Source organism: Akanthomyces muscarius (genome assembly GCF_028009165.1).
Source record: "Akanthomyces muscarius strain Ve6 chromosome Unknown contig_18, whole genome shotgun sequence".
Classification (NCBI taxonomy): Eukaryota; Fungi; Ascomycota; class Sordariomycetes; order Hypocreales; family Cordycipitaceae; genus Akanthomyces; species Akanthomyces muscarius.
The window spans coordinates 225,612-240,924 of NW_026611618.1; the positions used below are offsets into that span (position 1 = coordinate 225,612).

General features: G+C 57.3%; 5 protein-coding genes across 5 annotated transcripts; 2 read left to right on the forward strand and 3 right to left on the reverse strand.

Annotated features, from left to right (window-relative positions):
• Positions 1-134: 134 nt before the first annotated feature.
• LMH87_008538 (uncharacterized protein) lies at positions 135-1,994 on the reverse strand (the record flags this gene model as incomplete). The annotated part of the gene is made up of 5 exons (XM_056201725.1): positions 135-502; positions 560-1,203; positions 1,263-1,598; positions 1,662-1,762; positions 1,821-1,994. 5 exons carry the CDS (start codon positions 1,992-1,994, stop codon positions 135-137), a joined length of 1,623 nt encoding a protein of 540 aa, XP_056056358.1.
• A 3,907-nt stretch (positions 1,995-5,901) lies between these two features.
• Positions 5,902-7,797, forward strand: LMH87_008539 (uncharacterized protein; the record flags this gene model as incomplete). The annotated part of the gene is made up of 2 exons (XM_056201726.1): positions 5,902-7,239; positions 7,333-7,797. 2 exons carry the CDS (start codon positions 5,902-5,904, stop codon positions 7,795-7,797), a joined length of 1,803 nt encoding a protein of 600 aa, XP_056056359.1.
• Positions 7,798-8,562: 765 nt separating this feature from the next.
• Positions 8,563-9,801, reverse strand: LMH87_008540 (uncharacterized protein; the record flags this gene model as incomplete). The annotated part of the gene is made up of 2 exons (XM_056201727.1): positions 8,563-9,494; positions 9,582-9,801. The coding sequence occupies 2 exons, from the start codon at positions 9,799-9,801 to the stop codon at positions 8,563-8,565; spliced, it is 1,152 nt and encodes a 383-aa protein (XP_056056360.1).
• Positions 9,802-10,467: 666 nt separating this feature from the next.
• LMH87_008541 (uncharacterized protein) lies at positions 10,468-11,791 on the forward strand (the record flags this gene model as incomplete). Its single annotated transcript, XM_056201728.1, has 3 exons — positions 10,468-10,617; positions 10,714-11,257; positions 11,319-11,791. 3 exons carry the CDS (start codon positions 10,468-10,470, stop codon positions 11,789-11,791), a joined length of 1,167 nt encoding a protein of 388 aa, XP_056056361.1.
• Positions 11,792-12,008: 217 nt separating this feature from the next.
• On the reverse strand, positions 12,009-13,291 carry LMH87_008542 (uncharacterized protein; the record flags this gene model as incomplete). The annotated part of the gene is made up of 2 exons (XM_056201730.1): positions 12,009-12,080; positions 12,209-13,291. The coding sequence occupies 2 exons, from the start codon at positions 13,289-13,291 to the stop codon at positions 12,009-12,011; spliced, it is 1,155 nt and encodes a 384-aa protein (XP_056056362.1).
• Between the last annotated feature and the right edge of the window lie 2,022 nt (positions 13,292-15,313).

Sequence of the window (15,313 nt, forward strand, 5' to 3'; positions counted from 1 at the left end):
ATGTCAAGATGCATGTGTGTATTTTCAGTATTTATAGACATGTGTATATAAATCTACAAAGAATCTTCTGAAATGTCCGACTTTCCATGTGCGCGGTCGATGTTTTGCGCTCTACCCGCATTCCCATGCCGAAATCACTTGCGAATGGCCGTCTCGCGCACCCAAAAGGCAAACAAAAACGCCACGGCCGTAAAGCCCACGGCGGGCGCAATCGACGCCAGCTCGGCCGTCTGATAGCTCGTCCTCACCATCTCCGCCACCTCGGGCGTCAGCTCCCGGATGTAATCCAAGTTTTGGCGGACGCGCTTCTCAATCTCGCGGGCGTCGTCGCCGACGAGCCGGCGGTCGAGCTCCCCGCGGAGGACCTGCTGCAGGACGGCGGAGCAGATGCTGATGCCGATGCTGGATCCGAGCGAGCGGAAGAGGTAGGAGCAGGCGACGACGACGGCGGTGTCCTCGACGGTGGCGTTGGCGAGGAGGCCAATGAGAGATGTCGTGACGCCTTTTGCACATGTCAACGCTGATGGCAATCAAAAGGGACAGCGGGGAAAGGACTCACCAGAGTATGCACCTATGCAGCAGATGACGTAGCCAATCTCTTCGAGAGCCACGTTCCGCATCCACAGGCCGGCCGCGATGACGGGCAGCGCGGCAAACAACAGCCCGAACCCCCAGACGGTGATCCAGTAGAACCTGCCCGTGCGCTTAATCACCCACCCGCCGGCAATCGAGGCGCCGACGCCACCGACCATGCCCGGCACGAGCAGCGCGCCGCTCACCGTGGCGCTGAAGCCGTGCACGGCCTGAAAGTACAGCGGCAGGAAGAAGAAGGCGCCCATCTGGCCCGCCATGCTGAAGAAGTTGGTCATGTAGCACGCAAACATGCTCCGCTCAAAGATGATGCGCCCCGGTGCGAAGGGGTGCGACGCCACGCGCGCCTCGACGTAGAGGAACACGCCGAGGGAGAGCGGCGCGGCGACACCGAGGGCGAGAATGGTGCTGAGGTGCGTCCAGCCCACCTTGGAGCCGGCATCGAGGCCAAAAAGCAGCGCGAAGACGGCGGTGACGAGGGTCAGGGCGCCGAGGAAGTCGATGCGCTTAATCTTGGACCAAAGGTGGTCGGTGGTTGGCGGGGCCAGGTCGAGCGCAAAGTAGACGACGAGGGCGGCAATGACACAGAGCGGCGTCTGTCCGATAAATGACCTAATTACCACATCAGCACACTTCTCGCAAGATGTATACACTCTCAGAGTGCGACGTACCACCGCCAGCCGATGGAATCTGCCAGGATGCCACCGAGAGGCGCACCCGTCGCCGTGCCCGCGGCGAAGATGATGTTGATGTAGCCCTGCCAGACGCCGCGCTCGCGCAGGGGCACAATATCCGACACGAGGATGGAGACGACAGCCGTCATGCCGCCGCCGCCGACGCCCGCGACGCCGCGCGCCACGCACAGCTGCACCATGGACTGGGCGAGGCCGCAGCCGAGGCAACCGAGGCCAAAGACGGCATAGGCAAAGAGCAGACACTCCTTGCGGCCGAAGATGTCGCTGAGCTTGCCGTAGAGCGGCTGGCAGCTGGTGAGGGTGAGAAAGTACCTACACGCATCGAGTCAGTGATTGTGTCCGAAGAGATGAGGGTGGGTCTGGGGAGAGGCGTACGAGGTGGCGATCCAGCTCACGCTGTTGAGGGCGTTGAGGTCATTGCCCATCTTGGTGTAGGAGGCCAGCGTGATGAGCTGGTCTACGGCAGAGAGCAGCAACTTGATATCATGAAGATTAGCGTTGAGTCACGGGGGCTGGATGGAAAGGGGGACATACGCCGATGGCGACGGCGGGGAGGAGGACGTAGATGCGGTTTCCCAGCTCCTTGACGCCGTCGACCTGGCCGTTCTGAGAGCCATTGCCGGTGAGAGGTGGTGGTGCGGCGGCTTCGGGGTCGACGACGGGCGGCGCAAGCAGCGGCGCCGTCTCTGATGGATCAGACTTGGCCATTGACGCAGCTGTTTACAATTTGGTACTCGGAAATGTCCAAATGATACTGAGATTATGCTCCAAGTATCAAGCCGCGCTGTCTGAAGAAAGGGCACGGAAGAGAAAAGGGCGTGATCAGGAGGAGCGTGCCGACTACGGAAGTGCAAAATGAGGCCGGCCGGGGTTTATCATCTGGCGTGCTTATCTGGCGGCCTGGAGTTGCGGGGGAAAAGACGTGCTACAGCCTACAAGTGCCGGCCGCCGGGAACACGACCCGGAGGTTAAGTTAGAAGAAGCGGTGGCGCCGTGCAGGCAGCGGAATTTCCGCGGATGCGTACAATTGCACATTTACAGACAGAGTCCATTGTCGTCGACTGAAGCCAAAGGTTGTTCTTTGTCTGCATAGAATTTGGCGTCGAGATGAAGAAAGTAAGGTCTGTGGGACAAAACTCAATCTGGGCAAGCAGGGTAGCAGTGCATGGTCAAACGGCCAGCGTCGCGGAGTGCATGGAGGGATCAGTCGGGTGAGCTACCGTTCTTGGCGGTGATGATTATGCCGGCGTAGAGCTGCGAACATGCATGAAAAGCAGACGTCTTGCCTGGAGCGGCAGCAAATGAGAATTGTAAATGCCTGATTGTAGGCAGGCAGGCAGCAGTCATGCCGCCGCTGCAGGCTACCTCGCGGCCATGCAGGTGGCTGCGTCTGTTTGTACAAAAGAGACAATTTAATCAGACGTTTGAAAGGCAACAAAATAAGAGAGATTTTACTTGGTACAACCCCGCAGTTAGATTCTGGTTGCATTAAAAAAAAAAAAAAAAAAACAGGCAGCCTCAACCAAGGACGTGGGCAGATTAAAGTCATGTCTACAGCGGGCGTGCTCTAAAGTTCATCTCACACAGCGCACCGAGCTGGATAAACTCTACCTGAGACTCGGCCTCTATGAAACGGCGGTGTAACCCGGTATAACCAACGTTATTTTTTCCTCGTTCTCTTTTGGTCCGATTCATCGTGCCAGCTGGTTGGATACATTGGGTCGCGGTGAGGCCGTCAGCTGAGGTGACGAAATGGTGAAACGGCAACGGAAATTTTCACTGTGCAAGGTCAGGCATATTGACGGGGTCAGTGTCAGAAATAAAGTTGACGAATAAGACCAACGCCAGAGAATCGGAAAAAAAAGGAAAAAAAGGACATGATGTAATCAGGGTGTAGCTGGAGATTGGGGAGATGGCAGGGAGACGACTCCAGCCAGTCTCAAACAGGGCTGGTTTCAGCAGAACTTGGTGGCTTGTGGTGGGCTTGAGCGATCGATGATTCGATGGTGGGCTGCAGGCACAAGAGGCCATTTTACACTTGCAGAGGAGCAATGAGAATTATTCCATCGCGGCTGCGAGTCAGTAGACAGAGTTTGGATCATTGCTTACTTTGCTGTTGAATGAATGCGGAGAGTACGTCCCGGGTACGGCGCAGGCGCAGCAACGACAGCTGTGCTGAACCCTGAAGCGATCAAACTGACGCGGGCATTGAGCGGAGCATAGTTACATGGCCAGCCGCTGTTGAATGCGACGCGCGGAACGACACAAGCTTTGTCGAGATGACGGCAAGGTAGCAGTGACATTCTTTTGCCGTGGCGTCGCCGGGCCAAAAATCCAGGGTTGTGGCGCCAACGTGGAAAAGGAATGCAAGAGAGGTGTTGCCGTGGTGTGGCATGGCATGTGAGACATGCTGGCGATGGATTGTCGCAGAATAAAGAGGTGATGGGGAGAGCAATGGAAATTACGAGACATGGGACGAGCAGATGCGGGAAAAAAAAAAGGAAGCAACTAACAAGAAGGAGGAAAGGAGCAAATCGAGCCATGGTGATATTTGCTGGTGCCGGCGTGAAACCACTGAGATGGCGATTCAGCGTGACAGGGGCACGAGGGGATTGGCCAGGCATCCAAGGCCAAGGACGTCGAGATGACGTCGCGGCGGCAGGGGGGCGCATCAGGCGGCGACCAGCACTGGCTGGCAAATGGCAAGACAATAAAAAGAAAACGAGACAGGCTCAGAATAGAAGACGGCACGACGGGCATAATTTGAAAATGTGTGTGATGAATCTCAATTCCTGCCAACAGGGAAAAGGGGACACGGCAAAGACCTATATGGAATACGCGATAGCACTGTCTTGGATCTGGGTAGGTAGGCAATCGTCACACACACCATGTTATTAGTTGACTATTCAAAATTTGTCGCCCAGGCTTCTTCAGCACATCGGCAGCGGGGATGCAGTGCGTCTGCTGTCTGCCAGCCACGCGACTGGCTGTTGGTACAAACAGTGCCCGAGGCAAGCAGCACAAGCCAAACGCGCCTTTCTTTTCCTCTCTTTTCTTTTCTTTTCTTTTCTACAATAAAAAAATAAAGTGTGAATGAAAATCAATCCGGAGCACTCGGCATAATTTTCTTTGGCATTTCTCTTCCTGTCGGCAACAGCAAGAATCCCATTGTCCGTCGCAGTGGGGTCCGAGCTAGGTATGCAGGGTTTAATAAAGCCCGAGCCAGTGCCAGTGCCACTGCCACTCCATGGCAGTTTTTTTTGGCAGCAAAACAGTCAGCCCAATCCAGGAACCCGCCCGCGTCCGCTGCAAAATGACCAGCATCGCCTCGGCCCACTGAAGCAGCCCACTAAAGCCCGCTGAGCCCGCTGGACAATGTCGCTGGGGCCGCCCACCTTCACTTGACGGACCGCTGTCTCGTTGGCCAAAAGGGCTGAGCCGGGCTTGCTTTGGGGCCCTCTTTTCCAGGAACCCAACCGACCAGAAGCGACGTAATTAGAATTCTCTGCCATCATTCATGCCAAGGGACATCCAGAAGTCCGTTTACTAACTAACTTAGTAGTCAGCCCCAAGACAATTCGATTTCCAAGGCACTGGCACGCTAGATATTCCTGCTGTCCATCTGTCCATCTGCCCATCTGCCACATGTAGCCTAGAACCTGCTGCTGCCACTCCGACGCTCCCGATCCTCGCTGGCTGCCAGCACTTCCTCCCCCAAACGCAGCTTCACACCCCATCCATACCTGGGTGCCTCCCGTCATTATTCCTCATCGCTTATCCTCCCCATCTCCATTCCTCGACTGCTCCATTTACTGAACCCTATTCTCTCCTTCTCTCTCTTTCCCTACCATCGCCCATTGCTTCTTCACTCTCCCTCTCCCCGGTTTCCTACCAGTAACGCTCGCTTCCCTCACCTCGCCAACCTCGCCACACCCTCAGCCTCCCGCACCGCACGCCCCCCCAACCATCGCTTCGCTCGTCCGCCCCTCCGCCAGCCCAGCCCAGCCCGGCCCAGCCTGATGCGCAACGTTATCACCACCACTGTCTGCAGCCCGCGACTCCTCTCGGCACCCTAAAATCCTCGTCATACAACCTCGCACTGCGCACGAAGCTGCCCGTTGGGTTTTGTCTTTTTTCTCCTGGTCGCTACCGTTGCGCTTCTTGGCTAGGCCTACCACAACCCCCCCCCCCCCGCTACGGCTCGCCACTCACCTTGATCCTCGACGTCGGCTGTCTGAGCGTCTCAAAGAAGGAAAAATAAAAGAGGAAAAATACAGACGGATCCGCGGCGCATCGCACCATATCTCCCTTGATACGACTGCTCCTCGCGTTTCACCAATAAGGGTCCCGCCTCGCACCACCCGCGATTCTGCCCTGCCTTGCACTACACCGTACCGGCACCACCCCTCCTCGTCTGCCAGAATTCTTTTCTCGAGCCGCACCCCGTCCGCCCTGTCACAATCTAATAAGCTTCTATCCCCAGTCGATACTCCGCCAGAAGGGGAAAAGGTTACTCAAACGGAGTTGCCGCCGCGCACGCTGCATCGCGCTCGCATTGCACACCGCGCCCCTCCAATATCAGCAGCACCCAGAGGCCTCGCCCGTCTCTTAAAAGATGACACAGCCCACTGCCGCCTCCAAGCCTAGAGGCCTCTCTCGTTTCTCAAAGGCCTTGCCTGCTGTCCCGGGCCTACGCAGACCATCCTCTTCTACTTCGCCTTCGACTTCGCCCGCCTTGCTTTCCCACCAGCTGCCGCCTCCACCAAAGGACCTGCCCGACCTCCCGCCGCCACCTCCGCCACCTCACAAGCAGGTTCACGATTCGGCGCCGCAGCTGCCTCAGTTCTACGACAAGTCTCCTCCGCTCCCCGTACCAGGCGCCTTCCCTCCAGAAGACACATTGGCCGTGCCCTCTCACAAAATGTCGATACCGAGACGTCCTGTTGGCGGAACCAACAATGCCATGCTCTCACCATTTCCGGAGCCCTCGCCTACCGCCTCTCTCTCTAGTCTAATTTCTGCCTATTCGCGCCCATTCGAGTCCCCCACCACAACCGCTCACACAGGCGCGTATCCCGACACGCCAGCAGCTTCTAGTCGCGAGACTTCACCCCCACGGGAAGCTCCGGCTGTTCCGGACAAGTCTGCTGGTGCTGCCCATCACAGCAAGCTGCCTCCACCCCCGGCATCTGAGGCAGCTCGTAACGACAAGGATGTACCGCCTGCGCCTCCTACAAAAAACGAAATCTGGCGCCGCCGGCCGCAGAATGACAGTCGAGAAATATCTGGCCTGAAGCTCGATTACAGCCACGGCTCAACCGTTTCCAGCGCCGTCTCGATCATGTCCACATCCACCACATCCACGCAACGCCCAGCCACCGCAGTCCAGGACGAACCTTCACACTCCCAGCCTGCGAAGCTAAGGAAACCTCCGTCTGTTGGCGGTCTGCCAGGCCGCAACGTCCGGCCCTCGATCGCGTCCAAGGACGAGCCTCGAGCTTCTAGCAACAAAGCAGCCACTAATCCTGTCCAAAGCAAGCAGTCCTTGCCTTCTCTTGCGAGATCGGCAGCCACTCCTTTCACCAATCGCCCTCCGACGCCCGAATATCAAAAAGGCGAGTCTCGTGCTCCTGTCGTCACCACTTTCACCTCGCCTGCTTCACCCGCCGCATCCCCGGAGTCGCCCAGCAGATTCTCGCCAGGATCTGCTAAGGACCTTCCCCCGCCGCCCCCCAGGAATCCGAGCAGAAACGCCTCTGCCAGCACCACGCCCAAGCTCGGCCCTGTCACATCTTCCTCGATGCTTACAGAGATACCCCGCCGCAAGCCCGCCACCGCGCTGTCGCCCGTTACCGCACCGCCGCCCGCCAACGGAGACGCTGTTGCCAACAAGCCCCAGCTGTCGTCTACCATGACGTCCTTTTCTAGCAACCCAAGCCGCGCTCGCACACCCGTAAGCGCGTCTACCCCATCGGACCAGTCTCGCGGCTCCAGCCTCAGCCCGACACGCCAGCCTCGGCGCGACCAGGAGCTGACGCCGCGTCAGCAACGCCGACCTCCTAGCGACCCGCGCATTGTCCAGACCGACAAGGGCCCCATGTACCGCGGCCGCGACGGTACGCTATACCCGGAGATGGCCATTCTACGCGAACCCGACCCTCGCGCGCTCCGTTTTCCCACCTGGAAGGGCAAGGAGGTCGCGACAGCTGCTGCCGACGGCGTCTATACCGCACGGGAGCTCAAGGCATCGCACTACTCGTGTTTCCAGAAGCATGCGATCATGAACCGGCGCACAAACCGGCAGTACCCGCTGACGTGCCAGACGTGCAGCAAGGCCAACGCGGACGACCGCTGGGCCTGCACGTTCTGCCACTTGCGCATCTGCGAGTCCTGCTTTCGCGTGCTGGACGCGAACCAGCGCGATCTGAGGAGGCTGGTGGCGGATGTTGGGCGCCACGCACCGCTGAGCCTGTCGTCGGATTCGCGTCCGGCGTCTGCGTTTGGCTTGTAAAACAGACACGACGTAATGATTGCATAAAAGTTGCTTTGCATCGTCCTGCTTTGCATCAACTACAACATCCCGAAGCATTCGAACCGCACCACCTCTCATGCAGCATGAGCACGCTGCTTCCTTTTGTCACGACATTTTCACCTGGTCGAAGCCAGACGGCATTTCTCTTTTTCTTTTCTTACTCCTTCTGGCGCCGGTATCTACAGATTTGTGGCTTCACTATTCATTTTTATTATTATTATTGTTACTCTTGGGTTGGGGTTTTGGAAACACGACAGCCGCGGAGACGGCCATGTATTGGAAAAGAGGGCAGTTGAAGAAGACTGGTCGGAAAAGGATACCTGGATTAGGATACTTGAATTAGGATAGAGCAGACAGGGACAAGGAACTTGAGAGTCTGTCTCCTGAATGCGAGCTGGCGTCAAGCCATGCTCTTTTAATACAATTACATCTCCTTGAGCTTTATTTTACCCGCGCATGCGTCTTTTGCCAGGCTCCTCAGCCAGCGCATGCTCCATGACGTTTACGAAGTATTTGACCCAACATCAAAAACATGAGCTTTACACATTGATTGTTATTAATATGTTCATAATTCTTGGGTTGAAATGATATCATCCGGACAGCCACTGTCCAAAAAGCGCCAAAACTCAATAAAGCAAGGGGGTATATGCGACGGGACTGGCACCCGTATCAGGCCCATCTTCCATCTAAAACAGAGCGCAAAAAAAAAAAAAAAACCATCCACAACATTTGTCCAAAACACGCTCACTTTCCATGCCCCTCCTCCAGCACACTCGGCTTCGTGTCCGCCGTCTGGGGCCGGTGCCACGGCTCGCGGCTCTGGTACCACTCGCCGAGCGTCAGCTCCTCCTGGCTGGCGGTGACGTTGTTCTGCCGAATGTCGACGTGGCGCGTGATCCTGCCGCGGCGGCCGCCGCTCGTCTGGCTGCTGTCCAGGGCTACGAGCTCTGCCGACTTGGCGGCGCTGCTGCTGCTATTCTTGCTGCCGTCATTTCTGCTGCTGCGACCGCTGCGGCTGCTGCTGCTGCCGCCCTGCCGCAGGCGGCGGTGGAGGCGGCGGTAGAGGTGGCGCGTCGTGGGGAGGATGCTGGCAATCATGTAGATGCTGGGCTCGACGAGGGCGTAGATCATGGGCCCGCCGGAGGCGTACCACGTCGGGTCGCTGAAGAGCGGCGTGGTGAAGAAGACGGAGAAGCGCAGCGCGCAGGTGATGATGCCCATGGACGCGGCGAGGAACGTGAGCATGAGGCCGACCTTTTCCGCAATGGGCATCTGCAGCCGCAGCAGGATCGGCCAGGGGATGACGAGCATGACGACGTCGGTGACGAGGCTCGGCACGCTGTAGAGCTTGTAGAAGAGCATGACGTCGCCGCAGGTGCCGTCGTGGATGTCGACGGCCTGCGTCCAGAAGTAGCGAAAGGGCCGGCAGATGGAAAAGGCGAGGATGAGGGCGACGACACCCTGGAGCAGGATGACGACGCCGAGGAGGATGATGAGCCGCCGGTAGGACGTCACCTCGAAGAGCTGGTGGTAGAGGAAGAGCGCGGCAAGCTTGGCAAACATGACGGCGGGCGTGTAGGTGAACTCGAGGACCTTGGAGAGCTGCAGCCACGTCTGGAACGTGGCGACGGGGACGGCGGTGACGTGGTGGCCCACGCCGCCGATTTGTGTCATGACTGGTCCTTTTCTCAGCACGATGCGCAATTACGGCGGAGGAGAGAGAGCCGTGGGTGGTGGGAAAGGGAGAAGAAGAAGAAACGTACGGATTCCGGTCGCGGCGCTGCCGAGGCAGAAGACGTAGCAGAGCGTGTTGCACACGAGCATGGGCCTGCCGACCGCCTTGGGGTTGTAGTGGCGGCTGGCGTAGAAGATGGCGAGGAAGACGGTGTTGATGACGGTGAAGACGATGCTGACGCGCTGGTCGAGGCCCGGGTCGTTGGTCTCGGCCAGGTACTCTGGCGAGCCCGGCGTCGGGCCAGCCATGATGGTGCTGTTGTTGCTGCTGCTGTTTGTCAAAGATGAAGAGTAGCCCACACCAGTTGACAAAGTGGCCGTCGTTGGTTGAGGGGGGGGCCAATTAATTAAGCATGTTGAGAAGATGAATGTAGGTGTGGCTTGCAGAGAGGGTGAGGAGAATGAGGAAATCTGCAGACGCCCCCCGGGGCGGAGAGGAGGAGGAGGGGGGCGCCCGGCGGATTCTTATTCGGGAGGTGTACCTGTGGCGTCGGAGCCCTGCCGTTGAAACGTGAGTGACTAGTGATAGTGCGCCGGAAAAATCGTGGCCATTCGAGAAATAAAACGGGCCTGTTTGGATACATGCGCGGGGTGGCTGCTGAAGCGACGCTCACTAGTTAGTTGTAACTACGTTGACTCTCTCTCTCTTCTTCGCTGTGGAGAGGGCCATCTCCACCATCCCATCCCATCCCATCCCGTCCCAACCAGGCACACCAAGGCCCAGCGCATAAGACGAATCCGCGCCCCCTTCCTTCTCCACGCCCACCACCCCAAGCTCTCTGCCGACGCTACTTTCTGACGTGCAGCTAAATTCGTTACATAGTTTCGCCCATCTTTCGGGCTTCGATCACTCTTGTTTCAACCTTTAGCCTGCCATCGGGAGAAAAAGACAGGCGGACGGGCTTCTGAGCTACAATGGTCAACTTTGGCTCCTTCACGTCCCTCACCTACTGGACGCAGATTGCCTTTATCGGCAGCAACGCCCAGTCCAATGCCTCGTCGCTCGCCGACATTGTGCCCCGGCGCGATGTCATGTACGTCGGCGGCGAGTACACCAACATCACTGTGCGTTGCAACCCCCCCTTGTCTTACCCAGCGTCTTATCTCCCCCCCATAAGCAGCAGAATCGCGTTATCTGACACCGATGCGTCGCCAAAATAGGACCACACCACCAATGCCACATCTATAGCCCTCCTCGGCCAGATATACGTCGAGAAGCTCTCCCCCCATCATCCCCAGCCCCCCAGCTTGTCCTCGCCGCCGCTGCCCATCGTCTTCATCGCCGGCGCCGCCCAGACCGGCACCAACTTCCTCGCCACCCCCGACGGCCGTCCCGGCTGGGCGTCTTATTTCCTGTCCAAGGGCCACACCGTCTACCTCTCCGACCAGCCGGCGCGCGGCCGCTCCGCGTGGCAGCCCGGCGGGCCCGGCGCCTTTGGCACCATTGGCCCGCCGCAGTCCGTCTCGGACATCTTCACCGACACGGCGCGCAACGGCGGCCAGTGGCCCCAGGCCAAGCTGCACACGCAGTGGCCCGGCACCGGCCGCATGGGCGACCCGACCTTTGATGCCTTCTACAGGAGCCAGGTGCCGCTGCAGCAGGACCGCTTCATCGGCGAGGAGGCCAATGCCAAGGCCTACGCGGCGCTGGTGGACCAAGTCGGGCCGTGCTACATCATCAGCCATTCGCAAGCTGGCGCATACGGTATGTGGTTTTTCCTTTACTAATCTCAAAAAAAAAAACGTGGCTAATAAACGAAAAACAGGCTGGCGAGTCGGCGACATGCGCCCCGACCTCGTCAAGGGCATCGTCCAGCTCGAGCCCTCCGGGCCGCCCTTTACCCTGCGGCCGCCATTTGGCACCGACCCGGCCTTTGCGTTTGGCCTCACGGACCTGCCCATCGGCTACCGCCCGCCCGCCGGCGCGCACGCCGAGCACATCAAGACGCGGATCCGGCCGGCCGTCGACGCCGACCACAACGAGTGCATCATGCAGGCGTGTCCCGTCAAGAAGCTGACCAACCTCGCGCGCATCCCGGAGCTCGTCGTCACGGGCGAGGCGTCGTTCCACGCGCCGTACGACTACTGCACCGTCGAGTACCTGCGGCAGGTGGGCGTGGACGTGGAGCATGCGGATCTGGGGAGGGAGGGGATCCACGGCAACGGACACATGTTCTTCATGGAGATGAATAATATCGAGATTGCGGAGAGGGTGTACCAGTGGCTGGAGAAGCATTAGATGTAGCATGGTGGTTGGTGTTTGATGTTGGCCATGTGCGAGATGAATATGACGCCAAGTATGAGCGGTTGAGAGGTGTGGACGTCGGACTATTACCGCCAACGACAAATAGAACATGAGCATAGACATATGCAGCATTTATGATGATTAAAATACAGCGGATTGAAGATGTGAGTGTCACAGGGTTGAAAACGGCTGGGGCAGCCGGTACAGCGGCTTATCTGCGCCTCGCCATCTGGACAGCCGCCAGGGCGAGCGATATCCAGAAAGGAGGCTTGGTAGTAGGTGCCTATGTACACGGGACATCGAGGTTAGTGAGGAATCATGACATGATTGGCGGTATTGTCTGTGTGGTCTGCATGCGCATGGTACTTAACCATGCATGCAGTCTCTACGGCTTTAGGGGTGGCCACTTACAGATGAAGACGGCGATGTTGCTGTGGCTGCTGCGCTCGTTGTGCGTGCAGGTGAACCTACCCTTGAAGACGTCGACGCCGATGTGGAAGAGGAACCCAAAGTTGGAGTGGGAGTCCAGGGAGGATCATTGCCCTCGACCACATTAAACACGCCATCTCCACCGCACATCTCGGACGAGTTGCCTGCGCAGGGCACATTGCAGTCTGCGGGGGACGGGCTTCTGTCCCCGGCGACATAGTCCCCGCACCAACACTCGACACCTGCTTTGAACCCGACGAATCGATGCCCAGCCCTCCAGCAAGCATCTTCACAATTACTCCGTGTCAACTCGTCGCCGGTCGGAGACGCCAGCTTGGTCTGAAAAGGATGTCTCGACGCGTCCTTGTAGCATTGATGATCCGTCCACAGCGGAGGCGCCGTTTCAGACGAGTAGCTCAAAGTCGGTGTTGGGGCCGTCGTCGTGGTAGACGCATATGGCACTCTCCCCTCGACCATGTTAAAGACGCCACGGCCGCCGCAAAGCTCGGAGGAGTTGCCCGCGCAGGGGGCGTTGCATTCTGCGCGCGGTGCGATTTCGGCTCCGCGGACGAGATATCCGCACCAGCATTCCGTGCCTGCTTTGAAGCCGGCATACGGGTACCCAGCGTCCCAGCAAGAAGTTTCGCACTTGGCGCGGGTCAGGTCCTTGCCCTTTGGCGAGGGCAGTTGGGTTTCCAGCGGAGGCCAAAGCTCGTCGTTGTAGCAATCCAGGTCTGTCCAGAGCGGCGACGGAGCAGGAACGGTGGTGCTCGCGGCCGTGGTCCTGCTCGAGGCGAGGCGCTCTGCCTGGACGGCCACGCAGTACGAGTGCCCCTTGGTCCACCCCTCGCAGTCGACGGTGAGGTCTGGGTTCCAGCGCGCCATGGCCTCCGGGGAGACACTCCAGACGTTGCGCTCGAATTCGCAGCTGCGGTGCCCGTCCTCGTTGTCGTACCAATAGGAGCAGCTCGGAATCGTGTAGAGATTGAAGATTAGATTTGGCGACCTGGCCGCGGCGCCCAGGCCGGCCAGCCATGCAGAGGAGAGAAGAAATGCGCGATTCATTCTAGGAGCTGCAGGTCACAGAGAGGCAAGAGGGAGACAAAGCTGGGCTCGAGGTGGAAATAAGCCAAGTCCCGCCTCTTCAGAAGATGGACAACGTAGAGAGGGAGAGAGAGAGCACAGCATAGCATAGCACGGTTTATAAGTAGCGTTGGAAAGCTACACCCCTGCCTTGGCTTGTAAGGCTGTAGGATTTGTGGTGGAGAAGAAAATCGATAGCGTACGGGAATATGCGTGCACAACGGAGGCGACATGAATGACATTGATCAATATGCGCAAGCTTATTATAGAACGACCGTCAGTGAGCAGCCGTCGAATAACAGTGGCTATGAGGTGACACGCTTAGGATGAGAGAAAAGATGGTCTAGTGCCTTGGGCAACGCGGCCTGTTTCTTTCAGTTTTGTTCGTCCATCTAGCAGCAAAATTCGAACAAGCGACAAGGGAGGGGTCAATAGGGCTGCGTGTCCGGATTGCTTCGTTAGTCGGCTTCGGTTCTTGGCTCTCATTTCCGGAGACGTATATCCACCGCGAACCATATACTGTCCGTAGTGTAAGCCACAAAGTGCAATAGTTCCTGGGATCTACCATAGCCGAGTTCGCTAATTAAACCAAGTACCTATAGATCCACTTTATCCTTATTCGTCACATTCCGCCGCTGCCAGCATCCGGACGAGTTCTGCGCGAATCGACCCCTGGCAATTCTAGGGCGCGAGAATCGAGGTCTTGCGGCTGCATCCCTGCAGGAACTAAAACCCGTGGCCCCCCCTCTCGTAATCGTCCGCCATACATTGTTGGGCACTATTCTTCGCCTACCAAGTTTGCACAGGCAGTTTCATGCTAACCACTCTCGCACTCTTTTTGCCGCTCCGTAGTCGGTTTTTTTTTTCGTGCTCGGTCCTCAAAATCGCAATGGGGTGGAGATGGATGACTGGCTGGCTTATATCCACACTCATTTGCCGCGAGCCAGCGAGCATTATGAAGAAGTATAATATTTTTCTTTACAATAAATTAAAAATATGTGCATAAATTTAAGAATAAAACCTTAAAATATTATAAAGAAAAGTTGTACTTTTTTTTCTTCTAATTTCTAAATTCATTTATTGGCTCCTCTTTACTTTACGTGTGAACTTACCTTGGAGCTAGGGGTCAAAGGAAAGGCAAGGTGCCTAGCACGCTGTTTTCTCACTCTATTTGCAAAGACTCGCAGAACGCTCCCCGCCCCGCAGCCTCGTCTCTACACCTCTATCAAATCCTCAGCATATGAAGGTACGTAATTGGTCAAAGATTGTCCTACTGCGATATTTGTGCATGCGGTGTTGTGGAAAGGAATATGGCGCATCACACTCCAGCCGCAGCCTGTTTCCTCATCCAAACAACTGGCTACGGCTTGGGGGAACACAGTAGTGAGTCAGCCGCAGCTGCCGTTACGTCGCTCGACTGTGAAGCAACTCGCCGGCTTAGCCAATCACAGCAATTGAATAGCTGCCGGGAATGTAAGCTGGCGCGCCATGATGGCTGGCAATTCGCAAACGAAGTACTGTGCTATTCGAGCTCATGGTAACGGGTCATCATGTAAGAAAACGGGCTGCAAATTCCGATATAGGACGGGCCAGCAAGGACATCACCACCGAACAAGGCTCCGAAGGTGGCGCGAAGGAATTACGGATGGCAAGGATCAAACGCATATACTAACGACTCGCTGCAGATCACAAAGGGCCAATCGCATAGACTTGGCTAGCTACTTGCTGTAGATACTTGCGCATCCATACAGTGGTCTCGCCGTGGAAGAACGCGGCAGGGATTGGAAAGGATCGTAGCTGGGTAAGAGCCGAGAGAGTAACGTAAAGCTGGGCAAAAAGACTGTCAACTTCAGCTACAGCCTAGTCCCACACCTCAGCGCAACGTGGCTGCGGCACAGCCCGATTTTCAGCGGGAGATATGTGGTCTCATTTTGGATCGTGAAATCGTACTGCTCCGTGGGCGGCGGAGATTTTGATAGTCGTCCTTTTTGTTCTTTTGACCCC